We start from the raw sequence: 16,711 nt of genomic DNA on the forward strand, positions 1-16,711 counted from the left end.
GAAGATTTTCAAACGACTCTCGTGAGTTTTGAACAGATTTTTGCCTTTGAAAGTGAAAATTCTTAGTTTAAAACTCTGACCTGTCTCTCAATCAAAGTTCAAAGCTCCCAAATTCAAAAATTTAGTCAACATTGTGATTCAAAAAGCTGCCAAAGTTGAGTCTAAAATGCCTTCAGAAAGCCTGAGGCTATAAGCTTTGGTTCCTTATAAGGACATTGTACAGAATTTGGGGGTGCTTTAATCTTTTGCACAGTTCTGAATTTTACAAAGCTTCTGTTGATTCCCGCATGTTTTCCAGCCAGTTTGTGCTTTATGTTTTCCTGTGTTTTTCCAGTCCAGGATGGGGAATTCAGAGAGCCAATACAGCATCGATGGTCCAAAAGGCACTAGCTTCATTTTCCCTAAGAAACAGAAGCCATATTCACAGAAGCTCAACTCAACCAAAGATGACGTTTTGTCTCCACACATGTGGTGGAAAAACGCCTCACTGGGCTCAGGGTATAAGGCTAGGTGTGTTGGCCCTAGATGCCTGTCACCTCCTAAGAGCAGGCTGTCTTTCTCTGCCCAACACTGTGACTTTGTCTCCAAGAGAGCAACAGGCGCCGCAAGTGAACATCGCTGGTATCGATCCCCTGGATGTGGTCTACGAAGACGGCACGAGTCGGATGACTATGAGGAGAATCCATACGGAGCTGCGCTCAATGGGCTCGCTCTTAAAGGACACAGTGACGACCACGAGGTTTTAGAAGAGCAGAGCAGTCCAAGGGTGGTCATCAAGAAGGATGGTACTCTCAGGGTGGAGTTCACCAACACCTCAGGCAACACGCTTCTCCTGGATGAGGCCTCTGGTCCCGTTCAACTGCTCAAGTTTTCCCCCAAATTAGAATCCGCCTCCAATCCCAGCCTGCCTGGTTCCAGTGGAAGTAGGCAGGAAGTCCACCGCAGTGGTCCACCACCAGCCTCTACCTCCTCTACAGCCAGAACCAGCAAAGGAAGCTCGCTGAGCTCCGAAGGCTCCTGGTATGACTCCCCGTGGGGACCCAGTACAGAGCTTGTTGAGCAGGACCAACCTTGCTCTGCTAGTAGGACATTAGCAAACTCCCCCATTCACCAGCTTGACACGTTTACAGAGCAGTCCACCTCTGAATCCATTACAAACCTTTATAGGGACTCTGCAATGGCTGCAACGTTCCCCACAACCAGTGACTTGTTGCAGTTACAACAGCCTATGATGGGGCAGAAAGCACACCGGGCCTCCTTTGCTTCCATAATGGACGTTCCTTTGGAGGAGGAATGCCCAGAATCTCACCATTACTTGTCATACACCCTGCCTTGTCGCAGGCCCAAAGCACACACCATTAGCGACCAGACGTCTCACCAGGAGACGAGTGGGCACGAATTTGCCTTCCATAAGAAGGACTCCATTAAAAGTCGCATCAGACGCTTCAGTGATTGGACAGGCAGCCTCAGCCGCAAGAAGAAAAAGTCTCAGGTGAGTTTTGACAGGATGAGTTTAGTTTGGTGGCTTTTGTGTTAAATTTAGATGGAAAAATGCTTCTTGTTTAGAAGTTTGAGCTCAGGGTCATCTGTGTTTGGATCACAGTGGTAGTCCTGGCATGGCTGGGAACCAACCACCGTCCTCTGGTTCTTTAGCATCACAACACCAGCTGTCTGAGATCAGGACACAGTGGGGAGATGAGAAATCAAATTTGTAAGGCAGCCAATGCAAGACATGGCTGATCCTGCAGGGAAGAGGAGCGAGGGGCTGATACGCAGGTGCCATGGTTACACTTTCTGGGTGGACAATTTTAAAACATGTATGTATTTTAATTAAGGAATCGTTTACTCACTTTTGCAGGTTTGAAAGGTTTGTGATTATTACGTTGTTTACCAAAGCTCTGGAACATTTAAGCTAGCCGCTATTAGAGAAATGAGTAGTAACGTGATTTCCCAGGAGTAAAATAATCCTTGCATTGTGTCGGCACAGGTCGGAGGAGAGCTTAGACAAAAGTATGGCCTGATTTAATGTTGCTCACGTTTGTTTTTGGTGCTCGTGAGTTTTCTTGGCCGCTCTACAGTCCTACTTTTGTTTATTGACAGAAAACATTTGTTTAAACTGAGCCTGAACCCGTGTCCCACTCTCGTCTCCGAGGGTTGAAAGCAGTTGTTTCTGCATTAATTCTTTTAGCTCTACCTTGTAAAACTTTAAAAAATGGCGTTTGCGTTCTGCCAAGAGGATAGCTGTAAGCCTTTGAGAGGCTCTGCAGAGTGAAACGAAATCCAAGCTCAAGGTTTAACCTCACCCCTCCGCTAATGTTAATGAAGGAACTTTGGTTGTTCTGGTGCAGCTTTTCTGGGCTCCCCTCACCCTCTGTAGGGAGTAAATCTTCTAATAGGGATTTATGCTCAGTCAGCTGGGTGTTGCAGCAAAACAACAGAAAAAAATGCAACAGTTACAGTATTCAGAAGGCTTTTTCTTCTGGGTAGATTTAGGAAAATCCGAGCTTCTCTTTATGCTCAAAACATCAGATTATCCTAAAGAAAATGCTTAAGGCACTGATTCCTAACCCTCTAGGACCAGACTGGCAGTCTCCATCATTCCCCTAATTCTCTGTGCTAAAGTACGATCATGTGCTGGTTCTTAAAGGTGGATAAGAGACATTTTTCTTGCCGTTTAGGCAAGCTTTTAGAAAATACACAACCTCCTTTCTACAGGCACCAAGCCGCATCTTCAGAATACAAGAATCTGCAATTCTTGTCCCAGAGGTCTCAGTTACGTTTTTGATATGTCTTCCTTTGGCAACTTTTCCCAACATAATGCACCCACATCACCGTATAACAGTTTATTATGGCAGCTAAAGGCTGAGTTAATTGGTTGCCGTCAGTATGTGAAAAGCATTTCAACCAAAATGGCAAAAATGCCCCAGAAAAACATCTTTGATTGCATCGTTAACTGGAGAAATTTCAGGAAAATCGGAATAACTTCATGTTCGATCAGTTTTATTACAGGTTGGGTTAAATGGTGACCACAATTTGAGAAAACACTTTTTGTATGTTTTATTTCTTGCCATATATCCACCCACACAGCCTCCTTTCAGCAGTCCTGCTGAAATCAGGAGCCCTTCCTGCCCTGGTTTCCCTCCACCTGAGCCTGTGGATTTAAAAGGTCACTTTGTGACCCAGATGCCAAAGACCAAGAACCTGTCTAATAAAAAACAGCTGGGGTGGGGGTGGGAGGAGCAGCAGTTAATCTGGGCTGCTTCAACTGGGGAGATCTTAGAAAAGAGTAACAGTATATTTTCCCATAGATGTTCCTATAAATACTGTATATGTCATGGTGGCAGGTGGTTAATAAACTCAAATACTGAGCTCTTGGAGCCTGCTGCCGCCCTGAAAAGTACGCATAAGCTCGGTGTTGTAAGAAAAATGATTTAGAAGTCAGTCTTCTAGTTCAAACTTGTGCATCTGCTCGTTGAGAGTTCTCTGCTCTGCTGCTGGAGGGTGAGTCGACGCTGCAGCCTAGTCAAGTGTAGTTAGGCTGTCATTAGGGATAAAAGGATGCAATTCCATCAAGTGTTCATTCAGAGAATTAGGAAGCCACACCAAGATGTCAAATGTTGTGAACTTGTCTGAGCTTGGAGGGTTTCAGTCTGTTGGAGGAGGTGTCCCACTTTCCCAGCTTCCTGAACATTTAGAGGCTCAAGTTTCAAAAAGGTTCAAGAGGAGCTGATTACGTGCTTTTGGGATAATTGACAGAATGTTGGTACAGATTTGTGTCCCAATGTGGAGAAAATTAGGATGCGTTTTTATTAGGGCCGGGACTTTAACGCGTTAATTATTATTATTAATTAGAAAAAAATTAGGCGTTAAAGAAATTAACGCATTTAATCACAGTTTGCATTTCGAGCAAGGCGGAACCTTTGTTATTGCACGATTTCCTCTAGACCGAATATCACTGACGCACACAACAATGCACAGTGCTAATGGCTACTAAAACGGGATAAAAACAGAATGAAGTTGCCTTGCTTGGACTGATGCAGGATTTAGGAAACCTGTCCGCCTCTTTTCTTAACTTGGGGGAAAAAAAACTTCCAGACAACAACGAAGTCCGTGTCGCAGACATTTTTCAGAGATCGTCTCTGCTGCGGCTGCCCGATGGCACCAGAAACTTTACAAAAGTTGCTGTAAGCTATATTTTTAACATTTACGTAACATCTGTGCAGCGCTGAAAGCTCCAGACAGAATAATTCTTTCCCCTAACAGTAGTTTATGAAAGTAGTCAGACAAACGAGAGGCACCCGGCTGCCGCTGTGACAGCGCTCCGTGTTCTCACTACTCTGTAAACAATCACAAGCTATGTGTCTTAAAGTTGAAAACAGAAGTTTAAGTTAAAACGGAAACACTCTAAAAATGTGATTAATTTAGATTAATTAATTACAAAGCCTCTAATTAATTAGATTAAAATTTTTAATCGAGTCACTGCCCCAGTTTTTATTTAAATACTGACAGATAATTTACTATAAACTGTTTTAGACATGATGATATAGATGCAAGAAAATATCTATACACAAATAATAAAAATGATACTTAACCGATATTTAAAAGCAGACATTTTTATTGAGAATTTACAGGCATATCTTAACTGTATTTCTGTGTGGTGCAATTCCAACTCTGATTGCTAGGTGGCAGCATTACTGGCTTCATTCTGATGGAACAGCGACACTGGCTTTTAGTATTGCAATGAATATATCGTATCGTCTCCCCAGATATGTGATATATATCATATTGCAAGATTCTTGCCAATACACACCAATGTGTGATCTCATCTTTAGGAGATGAGGTACAAGGACCAGAACGATGCCTTCGACAGTGGAGTAGATGGTCTGACCGCAGACACCAGCTCCCCCTCACAGGTCTCCAGCCTCGTTTGGTTCCCTCGAGCCTCTAGGGCTCAGTCTTCAGGAGCCATTCACCAAAACACCAGCGACGCCCTTCGCCAGAATATCTACGAGAACTTCATGAGGGAACTGGAGATAGGAACTGGGCAAGGTGGAGACAGAAGAGATCCGTCCACGGGGACGGAAGAGGATGGGAGCAGCAGTGAGTCGGCCGACGGCTCCCTGGAGCAGATGGAGATTCTGTTTGAGAAGGAGCAGGGAGTGGTCAGGCGGGCTGGCTGGCTCTCCTTCAAACCTCTGGTCACCCTGCACAAAGACAGGAAACTGGAACTGGTCACCCGACGCAAGTGGAAGCACTACTGGGTGACCCTGAAAGGTAACCCTGAACCAGATGTTTTACGAGATTTATTTATGTTTTTACAATACGTTTCCATTGGTGTCTTCTTTTTCAGGCTGTACGTTGTTGTTTTATGAAACTTATGGGAAAGGCTCTGCAGAGCAGGAGCTGTCGCCCCGATACGCCCTTTTGGCCGAAGATGGCATCGTCCAGGCTGTCCCCGAACACCCCAAAAGGGAGAACGTCTTCTGTCTGAGCAACTCGTACGGAGATGTCTACCTGTTCCAGGTAATGCTCGTGTTTCATCAAACCGACCTACGTATCCTCGTCACCTAACTAAACGGCTGCGAAGCTCAACTCTGCATCTGTTTGGAGCTGAAGCGTCCCTTGAGAATTGTTTTCATTGACTGTTGCATTTTTCAGGTTTTATCATTTAAAGAGGTCCTTCACTCATTTTAATGAATTTTCAGCGGTCTATAATAGGAATGAATGCCTTGTAAGTCACACTTCAGGGAAAAAAAAGCTCTGGTGCGCCTCTGATCTGGCGGACATCTCGCCTCTGATTGGATACCAGCAACATGACCGATTATTTTCAAAAGTAACTTTCCCAGTGAAGGACCTCTTTATAAATAAGTTACATTCATTGCTTAACCAGTATGTTGCTATGGGGATGAGTAATAGCAATAAAATGCAGAGGAAGTGATCTTTTTAGATAATACCACGACTTTACCTAACCCGCAAGTCTGGCGTGTTTATAAAGCGCCTCATTCTTCATCAAGTCCTCACTTTTCCCGCCTCTTTAAGGCCAGCAACCAGACGGATCTGGAGAACTGGGTGACGGCCATCCACTCCGCCAGCGCCTCGCTGCTCGCCAAGCGCCAGGGGAAGGAGGACACGGTGCGTCTGCTGCGGAGCCAGGTCCGAGTGCTGCTGCAGAAAATCGACATGGATGGGAAGATGAAGAAGATGGCCGAGCTACAGCTGACTGTTGTCAGCGACCCTAAAAACCGCAGAGCCATTGAGAACCAGGTGAGGATAAAATTATTATCAACGTCCCTTGAAAACCTTTGAGATGATCTGTTGATTTAATTTACCCTGTGGTGTGATTTTTTTACTCATTCCTTAAACTCCTATTGTTCCACATCATGTATGTAATTACCACGCCACTCACTCCGCTTAATTCTCCTGATTTGGCGACCGCGGCGACAGTTTGGTGCTTTATTTGCGTCTGCGGGCAGCTGAAGTGGCCTAAATGCATCAGTCCCTGAGCTCATAGCGAGGGGGCCTGGGGGAGCAGCGCGTTCCCAGAGCATCAAATTGGGATTCCAGATGTTTTCTGGTAATGGGCTCACAACATGCATTATCCCATTCCTTCTCCTCCACACAAGCCTGGGGGGGACAATCCAAAGCTATCAACACTGTGTTGGACTCTGCAAGCAGCAGATTACAGACAGGCAGACAAGAGTTTTAACAAGGACACTAATGCATTTACAAGAAATTAGTGTTAGATGTGGAATGTGAGGAAATCCAGATGTTTTTTTTTTAATACCTGCTATCGGTCCCATGAAATACCTGTGTGCAGTTTTTCCTTTTGCATGTTGTGAACTGTAATATTACCTTTAATCTCAAAGCTCTGAGTGGAAACCGGTGAGATAAATGCAGCGACGGAGATGGCACGTCTGTTTCCAATTAGCCGACGTGCCCCCTCAGAGAGACACGGCAGAGCTGGAGTGAATGATAGGGTCAGAAGTGGAACGGGACAGAACTCTGATAAAGGCGCCTCGAGGCTGATGAGAGATTTAAGGTTTCTGTGGGGTTGTCTAGCACCAACAGGGCACTTACTTTGATGTCCCTGTTTACCCCCACCCATGTCTGCTGAAATCTGTGCCAGTAGATCTCGTTTGAAGTCTGACTTTGCCCTCAAATCAAGCACACACGCACACACATGCACACGATCGAGTTGCAGTAGAAGGCTTACCATGCATTTTGCAGAAAGCAAACTGCAAAAATGTGTTTAGAGAATATTTCTGTTTAGTTTCATGTCAAAAACTGTGAACAATAACCAAATGGGTCCGTTTGAATCTTACAATAGATTGGAAAACAGTGGCGTCAAAAAAAGCCAGTCCCTTTTTGCATTCATGGCCCCGCCCACCTTGGTTTGTGACCATGGGAAGTCTGTAGCAGAGCATGTCCAGGCTAGCTAACCATTAGCAACTCCACAACATGGCGGAACACGTTCAGCTTGTGTTATTTGTGAAGTTCAATGTTGCGTTTTTTTACCCAAGAAAGAAGAGCAAACAAATGCAGCGGAAGAGTTGTGGTGCTGTTAGCCAATCAGAGGGGAGATATTTGCACGAATGAATATTAATGAGTAAAACTCTTGGACTGACTTCTACCCCCTGAAACAGGAGCACCAGAGCCTTTTTCCACAGAAAACAACTCACAAGGCATTCATTCATTCTAGACACCACAGCAGATTTATTCAAATGAGTGAATGAGACCTTTAGGCTTGTTTAAAGCCTACGGAGAAATCATAATCACAACTGATTAGTCATCCCCCCGTGTCACTCAGTTGTTCAAACACACAGTTCCTCATTTTTTAATGACCTAACCCAAAAATAGGTTTAAAAAAGGAGAAAAACATATTTTTTATAGCATTTAACTTAAATAAATGCTTACATTTTGTCCAAACTGAATATTATATTTTAATGAGTTTAGTCACACGTATACTCTGTAGTACTTACTCATCGTTACTGATTGGTGTCGTTGTATTTGTGACACAATTACGGGACATTGTAATAAATCCTTTATCAGAGTCTTAACCAGCTGTCAAATAAACCAATCGCTCTATGAATGTCGTCGTCGTCTTCCTCCGCTTATCCGGGTCCGGGTCGCGGGGGCAGCATCCCAACTAGGGAGCTCCAGACCGTCCTCTCCCCGGCCACCTCCACCAGCTCCTCCGGCAGGACCCCAAGGCGTTCCCGGACCAGATTGGAGATGTAACCTCTCCAACGTGTCCTGGGTCGACCCGGGGGCCTCCTGCCAGCAGGACATACCCGAAACACCTCCCCAGGGAGGCATCCAGGAGGCATCCTGACCAGATGCCCAAACCACCTCAACTGACTCCTTTCGATCCGGAGGAGCAGCGGTTCTACTCCGAGTCCCTCCCGAATGTCCGAGCTCCTCACCCTATCTCTAAGGCTGAGCCCGGCCACCCTACGGAGGAAACTCATTTCGGCCGCTTGTATCCGCGATCTCGTTCTTTCGGTCATTACCCAAAGCTCATGACCATAGGTGAGGATTGGGACGTAGATCGACCGGTAAATCGAGAGCCTGGCTTTCTGGCTCAGCTCCCTCTTCCCCACGACAGATCGGCTCAGCGTCCGCATCACTGCAGACGCCGAACCAATCCGCCTGTCGATCTCCCGATCCCTCCTACCCTCACTCGTGAACAAGACCCCGAAGCCACCCTTTTCCGGCCGAGAACCATGAATGAATCTATGAATGTATGCATTAAAAAGCAATTTTTAAACCCTTTAAAGTTTTTGCCTGCTGCTTGAGCAGAGATGATCTTTTTTTGCATTTGAATCATTTGTCTGCAGATTCATGCAACAACTACTTTGAGTTTTATGCATCTTGGTGGAGAAGCGGAGCACGAACAGCTAATGATTTCTGCAGACTTGGATAAAAATAAAATCGGGAGTTTGCAGAGAGCTGCACACTTCGGGTGCCTCCACTTGCCAGATGCAAAGTATTTTTATTAAATGCACGTTCCAGCTGGGCTTCCCGAGTTTGAGTCTACAGTGGAGGCTTGTTAACTTCACTCACCTGCTCGGTTACAAATATTCAGAGTGAATTAGTCCCACAGTGATTTCTCTGTGAGCTCTTTGTTTAAGATGTTTGTTTAGGATGTTCATAAAATGCCACCCTTTGGCCCCGATCACAGTTTGCCCCCAAACCCAGAAGAATGCAGTCAATGTGAGCGACCCTAGTGGGATGCTGCCGTAGGCTCCGTTACACTAAATGAAGTCACAGTGCAGACAAGACCCATTAAATCAGTTGTTATGGAGGGCTGTTTAACGTGAGTGTTCTCGTTAAAAGCGGTCTCCCGCCAACAAAATAAGCACTTTCCTATAGCTTACTCAGTGCTAACAGAAGGAGGGGGCTAACTGTAAAAGTTGGGGTGTGTGGAAGTTTGACGGGTGGTCTGTTCAACGTCTCGAACCTCTCAAGGCAGAAAATGAACATATAGATTTACTGCACACCAAAAAGCACGCCACTATGCTGACATGCTCGATTTCCTGCATCAAGTCATGGCTTTACCCTCCACAACATCTGCAAGTGGTTACACTTTAAATGAAAGCACTTGTACGAACCTAACTCCTTCGTTGACTCCCAGGCTCCCCCTCTCGTGAGACATTCCTACCTCAGACGTCACCCCCAAACAGAAATCCATATGTAGGAGTTCAATTCAGTCACGTAAATAATCTCCTCTAGATCCAACAGTGGGAGCAGAACCTGGAGAAGTTCAACATGGACCTGTTCAGGATGCGTTGCTACCTCGCCAGTCTTCAGGGAGGAGAGCTGCCAAACCCAAAGAGCCTGCTGGCCATCGCAAGCCGCCCCACTAAAAGCACCCTGGGCCGCCTTGGGATTTTCTCTGTGTCCTCCTTCCATGCACTGGTAAGGACGTTTAAGACAGATGTGAAAGAAAAAGAACTGAGGCAAACCAAAGAATTGGGAAACATCAGATACTTCAATTGTTTTCTCATCGTGGTCTTGATGCTGTGCTCAGATCTGCTCCAGAGACGAGACCACAGCAAGGAGGCGCTCGCTCTCCCTGACCTGCAGACAGCGCAAGAGAAGCCTGTTCTCCTCTCTGAAAGCCCTCGACAACCTTATGAAGAGGGGCCAGGACAAGAGACCCTCTGCATCGCAGGTATCAGGAAACGCAAGTCCCAGTTTCTTCTTACGCAACAAACAAACAACATGAACCATTTTCTCATGTCAACAAACATCAAAACATCTGTGCAAAAAGAAAAATGCTCACAATAACAAGCCTCTATATTTAGAAAAGCACCGATTCTGGTTTTGAGAACCAATACCGATTGCTTATTTTTGGCACATCTCTGATAAAAATTCTAATTAAAGGGAAAAAGTCTTTAATAAGGGACGTTTCAGCAAGCATGCAAATCAACAAGATTAATGGGAGTTCTGGGAAAGGCAACAAGGCTAATCCGGATCTGGATTGACATAGGAAACTAATAACTTCCAAGTTAGGCCAAGCTGCAACTCCGGGTAAAATTCACATCCAAACAGTGGATAATCTTAAAGGGGCATTATGGAAGTTTGACAGCCAAAACATGTATAGAAATAATAAATTTCTTCTTCATACATTCTCCTGCAATGCCCTGGTCCTGTAGAATGAGCCCTGGCATTTTTACTGTGATTGCCTGTTTTTCTGTAAAATCACAGAAAAAGAGAGAAGCTCGGGTCGAGCAGGCTGCTTCATGCGCGTTCACGCTCAGGCATCGCCCGTAGCATTTGCTATCCGTAGCTTTAGCAGCAGAGAGAGAGGCAGTTCCACTTTGTCGCTGTTCCTAACGCCTAGTGACAAAGCTAGCTACATTTCTGAGGACCCTTAGCTACTTTCTTCTAGATATTTCCTGCAAATTAGCCATTTTCGCTAAGAACCGTTCTTTGAACGTTGTTTCAGGTGTTATCAAGGATATAAAAGTTACAGATACAAAGGACGTCACTGGCGCTTTAGCTCATCTAGTAAGACGTCGGACTTTCATGCAGAAGTCATGGGTTTGATTCTGGATGTGAATATAGTTTAGTTTCTTTTTTACATTAATGGTATATTTTTTTACAGTAAGATGCCCAAATTTTTATTTGAGACTTGCCGAACGGCATTGAATTCACATATAAAAAAGATGTGGGTTCAACTTTCATTTTGGAACAATTTTTCAAGCAAGGGAAGGGAATGATCTGAGCATGCAGGAGGACTGACCCATCTTAAACCTTTGTCGGCTGTGCTGAAGAGAAAGGTACAGAACTAAATTATTTTATTAATTAGCTGCGCGTTCTCCTGTCCTCTGTCCTCCGGGCCACACACACACACACAGGACTGTCTCAGCTGTTATTTTCGTTAAGGAGTGTGCACGTACAGCATGCGCGCCTCGTGCACAAGCCTACTATTGAAGCTGCCGTTACGCTTTTGGCCTGAGGGGGCAATCACGAGCATAAAAATTCAAAAGTCCGTAAAGTCCCTTTAAATAAACAGAATGAATCTGGACAGAAAAATGGAGGCATAACGAGAAACAAGGTTGTTACTCCAAAATACTAAAACACACCAACTCAAACTTGCGACGTCGGCGTACGCGCTCTGGATGTAAAGCTTGTGTCAATGCCCCCCCCCCCCCCCCCCCCCCCCCCCCATGCAAATCGTGCCCATTAGTTAATGAAACAACCTACAACCATGCTGCCTTTTCGCTTACTCTCACATAACACGTGCAGCTCTTTCAGCACATTTAGCCCTCCGGGGGGTGTTTATTTATTAGAAGCACATCCCTCCTGCTTTCCTCCAGGTTTGACTGCAAACCTCTCATCAGCATAAACTCATGGGAGCATTCTTTACCCAGGTGCAGCAGGGGAAGTCTAAATCCTCTCTGGTTAGTAATTAGTCATGCAGGCCGCTTGTTTATCGATACAGGAATCCAGCGCTGTTCGCCCTGCAGGCTGGGGAGAAAACTCCGGAAGCTTTTGTTGACTCGTGTATTTCATGGACCTGTGGTCTTTAGTTGAGGAACAAGAAAGGAAAGACGCAGCTGAACGGTGTGACCTCAATCTTGCGTCTTATTTGAGTTTCCAGCACAGCTACAAGTTAATCATAATCTTCAGTAGGTGAGCTGTCTGCTTACAAAATGTTCCCTGCCCTGGTTTGCTCCCTGCTTCCAGCTCCTCTCATCGTTCCCACCACCTGCTGGGCGATGTTTATGTTTGTGCGTTTGTGAGCGTCTGTCAGCATCTAGGTATGCTTGTTGTTATTATTGCGGGGATCTCCAGCCGGCCGGTCTAATGAGGCATGGTTACGTCAGAAGCTGCAGAAGGCTGAGGTGGCGCTGCAGCACACACACATGAATAATCAAAGGCCATGTGTGGTCGATGGCGTTCTCTGTGTGCTCCTCGGTCCTGCAGACACCAGCAGATGGCATAAAGACTTAATATTAAACACCCTTCATTTTTCCCCTCTTAGGTTTTGCCTTCGCTAATGCCTACGGCTGTTTTCTTATTGTTTTGGATTTGAAATGATCGGTTAAAGAGCAAGTAACGTCTAAATTAACTTTTTTTTGCTGATGAACTGTATAAATGAGTGTCTAATAGTGTTTTAAATGTGTGTATTCATTATTTTAGCATTTTGGTGCATTTTCTTTAAAAATTAAAAATTCTGCCTAAATACTACAGTATAGCTCCACCTTCAGCTTAAAACATAGAATTTGACTCATTTTGAATAAATTTTAGCCAATGGCTAAAGAGTAAGATACTACGTAAACCAGTAGAGTACTACGTAGCAGCTCTCTGTCAAAGTTATAAAAGCAATGAGAGTCTCGGCCACGCCTTGTGGCGAGTTGGGAGTTGGATTTGCAAGCGAGTGTAGGCTAGCCGTAGTTCAGCATTAGCATATAGCATTAGCATATCCTAGTCTTTAGCATAGCTTTTAGTGTTATACATACTTATTTAGTGTTAGCTTGGCTGTTGGATATTGTAGTTAAGTTAGTGTTTGGCTGTTAGTGTAATTAGGAAAGTAGTTAGGGTTTAGTGCTCCATATCGTGTTAGCATGGTAAGATGGTGTAGTGTAGTATGGTTGCGGTAGCTCTGTGGGCATTTTACCCACGATTCTGCACGCCTCCGTTTGAAGAGGGAGGCTGTGCCCACCGTGGCTCTTCCGCGATTTAGATGCAGCCCACCGACTCTGCTCCCCCACCACGGCGGGCTCCAGTCTGAGGTGAGTCAGCTAAATAAAGTTTTAACATCTTCTAAAGACAATTCCCTACCTAAATGCAAAGTCCGAGAGACGTGGTTCACTTCCTTTAGCTAGTCAGTCGGTAATTCTGCAACAGTGTCTCTAACTAACGCAGCACCAGTTGACAGACAGCATTACAGCATGAAACCCAGCTTGTGACCCGGTTCTGTGAGGAATTCTGTTCAGGAGGTCGCATTTCAGGCTCTCCACATCATATGTGACTGACTTTTACGTTATAACAACGATCACACTAGGAATGGTATAAAGCGCCTTTATAGGACAGTTTCTTTTGTATTTTATCTGACTTTATAAACTCCCAACAACAATGTGCTTCTATTTTTTTTTTTTTCAGGCTAAATCTACCCAAGACACTGGCTGTCAGACTGATTTAGCTGCAAGAATGTACTTGTCCAGGCTGATGTGAAGCTTTACCGGCGTAGCAAAGGTGAATTATTTTTAATAATCTTCTATGTAAACATTTTATTATTACCTTCTAGTTTTAATTTGTTTTACAGATAATTGTTACACGTGATTTTATGCTCTTTTAAACATTTATAAATGTGCTGCTTCTTTGTTTTTGTACATAGTCAGCCAGAAGAGCTCACAGCCTCAGTGTGTCTTGTGACACAAGGATCATGACAGAAATTCATCTTCCAGAAAGTCAGAGCAGCGTCCACACCCCTGACGATGTGAGGTGTCTGCTGTTGATTCCAGCTTCCACCTCAGTGACAGTGCAAGCTCAGTGAACTGTTCAAGGTAAAAAAATTAAAACATTTCAGAATTTTTAAGATATTAACAATTAAATAAGTATGTGATTACATCATGAAGGAGGCTACTGATTCTGGCCCTGTGACACTTGGTGGTGACGTGTGAGCTGATTCACCTGGTAAATAACTTTTACGTTAAATATTTTGTTTTTGCTATCAAAAGTAAATTAACTAATAACCTGCATTATTGCAGGACACTCAGCAAAATATGGACTCTACACCATGAGGCAGGCACAAGTTAATACTTATAAGAGCACATAAGGTGAGCAACACCACATATTATTGTACACTGTCCTGGATTTGTTTTCTTTCTGCATCTCATCATTAGCCTGGCTGATCACCTGATAACTCCTGTCATCTGGTTGTGACAGCATGAGGATGTCCTCACACACCTGTAACCTATCAGCTCATCTGGCAGAATAGAGAGAGAAGAGACAACACCACATCTCCTGTTCCTGGAAAGCCTTCAGCCTTCCTTCGATGAATGAGAACCTCCATCAGCTCTGTCTCCTGTCTACCTACAATTATTATAATAAATATTGTGTTTGACAAGTTTTTTGTGCTGCCAAATATCTCATTTTGATTCCAGTTTTGATATTTTAATGGATATTTATAAATTACATTAATTGAATTATCACATTGTCGCATGTTTAACTAGCTCTTTTGTGATGAATTAAACTAGCACCTCACTGTTGAAAGCTCGTTTTAATTTCAAGCATGTTTAAGTATTTATGGACATGAACAAAAATAGGAAATATATCAATTGAGATTTATTTAATTAATATAACAAATAAGGGGGAAAGAGTCATTGAAAGGCACATTCTTCTGGAAGCTCCTGATCCTGACGACACCAGCAGAGGAGACCTGCAGACACCAGAGGACCTAGAACCAAGAGAGCAGCTGTTATTAGTAAATAAATAAAGAAATCAGGGCAGTTTTAGTGGGCTGAACACATTACAGAATAATTTTCTCATGGGATATTTTCACAACTTTATGCAGCAGACTGTAGCTTGAGCCCAGGGCTACCGGAGAGCTGCTATCCAGCACGTTTCAGTGGTTTTCCTGCTTTAACAGGTTAGATTAGCTGTTAAGCAGCTCAGCTATTTGTTGCTGATTAAAACCAGGTGTGTTGAAGGAGATAAATCTCTAAAACATGCTGAATACTAGCTCTCGGGCCGTGGAGACGAACCCTGCAGCTAATCTGATGCTATGGCTAACGGCTACTTACATTCAGAGATGGTTCTGTTGGGTTGGTTCCTGTAGTTTCAGGCAACTCACAAGCTCAAAACAATAATAAGGCTCAGGTCCGCTTGTCTCCTCCAAATAGACTTGGTCCCTTTCTTCTCGAGTGTCTGGGTAAGGAGGGGGAGAAACGTCCTCCACTTCTAATAACTGCTCAGAGTGAAGGGAGCTAGCTTCGTCTAGTTAGCCATCGTTTCGTCACTGCCGCGGCTCCGCCCTCTCGGTCCTCCAGGCAACGCCTACTAATGTTGCAGCTTTTAAAATTGATACGTGGGTGGAGTAAGACTCTGAGGGGGGAGTGACAACTTCTTTAATTTGGCTGTTGACTGATTTGTCTCTAAGAAGCACGTCTTTATACTCTCAGATTTTCTCGTCCGACTTTAATATTTTCTCTTGCCTTCTCTTCACTTTGGACCTCCATTAAGCTCAGTTGCCCCCGATTCAAGAGCACTATCTCTACTTCTTCTGCACCTATTTAATCTCTTGAACCTTGCATTTTTATCTGTCCTTTCTCTTCCTATTCTTCACATCATTCCTCATCCCTCCCCAATTCCTCCTAACTCCTGGTTCTCAGAGGATAAACAGCAGAGCGTCAGTCCCTCTCGCACAATTTCCACCCTGACTCATCAATGTTTTTTTTTTTTTTTGTATTTATCTATTTCCGTCATAACAAATACATATAAAACACATGAATAGGAAAATAATTATCTAATAAAGAACATAATAATAATTATCACAGGTACAAATTCCTCTTGTAAATTAAACAGTTTCTTTAGATATAATTTATGAGCGAAAAGGTATAGGCTGAAGTTAAACTTATTTAAGCCTACCCATTAATTCATTAAAAAAAATCAACATTGTCATAAATATCAAAAGTAAATAAACATATAAACAATACAGTTATTACATGCATCATCCTAATTTCAACAAAATCAATCAAGAGATATAAACATGAATAAAACAAAAACAATTGAAATCAATCAAGAGGTATAAAACGTGTGACAAAACTAATTTTGGTGCACTTGGTAATTACGTAAGGCATTATTTTTTAAACTCTTTTTGAATATTTTCAACGAGCATGCATTTTTTAATCTATCCTCGAGGCTATTCCATAAACTCACTCCTCTTACTGAGATACATCTTTGTTTTTTACTGGTTCTAATATTCTTTTTTTTTTTTTTATCCCAGTTCCTCTTAGACTATATCCTCCTTCCCTTAGTTCAAACATCCTTTGGAAATAAGGTGGAAGATGAGCCTGATATGCCTGATATAATACAACCAGTGTATGCAGGTCAATAATATCGTAAAATTTTAGAATTTTTAAATGGATAAAGATAGGATTTGTTGGAGCAAAATAGTTAGCATGGGAAATTATTCGAACTACCTTTTTTTGAAGTAAATATATAGGATAAATATTTGCTCTGTAATTATTTCCCCATA

The 16,711-nt window shown here is 43.6% G+C and overlaps 1 protein-coding gene and 2 long non-coding RNA genes across 6 annotated transcripts in view; 2 read left to right on the forward strand and 1 right to left on the reverse strand.

Moving 5' to 3' along the window:
- Positions 1–16,711, forward strand: part of tiam2a (TIAM Rac1 associated GEF 2a) — a 107,850-nt gene that overhangs the window by 61,158 nt on the left and 29,981 nt on the right. For all 4 annotated transcript variants that reach the window (XM_070546728.1, XM_070546731.1, XM_070546729.1 and 1 more), the window contains exons 3-8: positions 335–1,492; positions 4,833–5,274; positions 5,351–5,523; positions 6,040–6,264; positions 9,733–9,918; positions 10,031–10,174. In XM_070546728.1, coding sequence (XP_070402829.1) covers positions 341–1,492; positions 4,833–5,274; positions 5,351–5,523; positions 6,040–6,264; positions 9,733–9,918; positions 10,031–10,174 — 2,322 coding nt within the window. In that variant the 5' untranslated portion in view covers positions 335–340. The remainder of the gene's footprint in view (positions 1–334; positions 1,493–4,832; positions 5,275–5,350; positions 5,524–6,039; positions 6,265–9,732; positions 9,919–10,030; positions 10,175–16,711) is intronic.
- On the forward strand, positions 13,850–14,584 carry LOC139063840 (uncharacterized). Its single transcript, XR_011517170.1, has 4 exons — positions 13,850–14,018; positions 14,091–14,148; positions 14,223–14,291; positions 14,401–14,584. It is a non-coding gene; the product is annotated as an uncharacterized lncRNA (long non-coding RNA).
- On the reverse strand, positions 14,780–15,421 carry LOC139063841 (uncharacterized). Its single transcript, XR_011517171.1, has 2 exons — positions 15,258–15,421; positions 14,780–14,911 (listed from the first exon to the last, which is right to left on the reverse strand). It is a non-coding gene; the product is annotated as an uncharacterized lncRNA (long non-coding RNA).

Source organism: Nothobranchius furzeri, chromosome 18, assembly GCF_043380555.1.
Source record: "Nothobranchius furzeri strain GRZ-AD chromosome 18, NfurGRZ-RIMD1, whole genome shotgun sequence".
Taxonomy (NCBI): domain Eukaryota; kingdom Metazoa; phylum Chordata; class Actinopteri; order Cyprinodontiformes; family Nothobranchiidae; genus Nothobranchius; species Nothobranchius furzeri.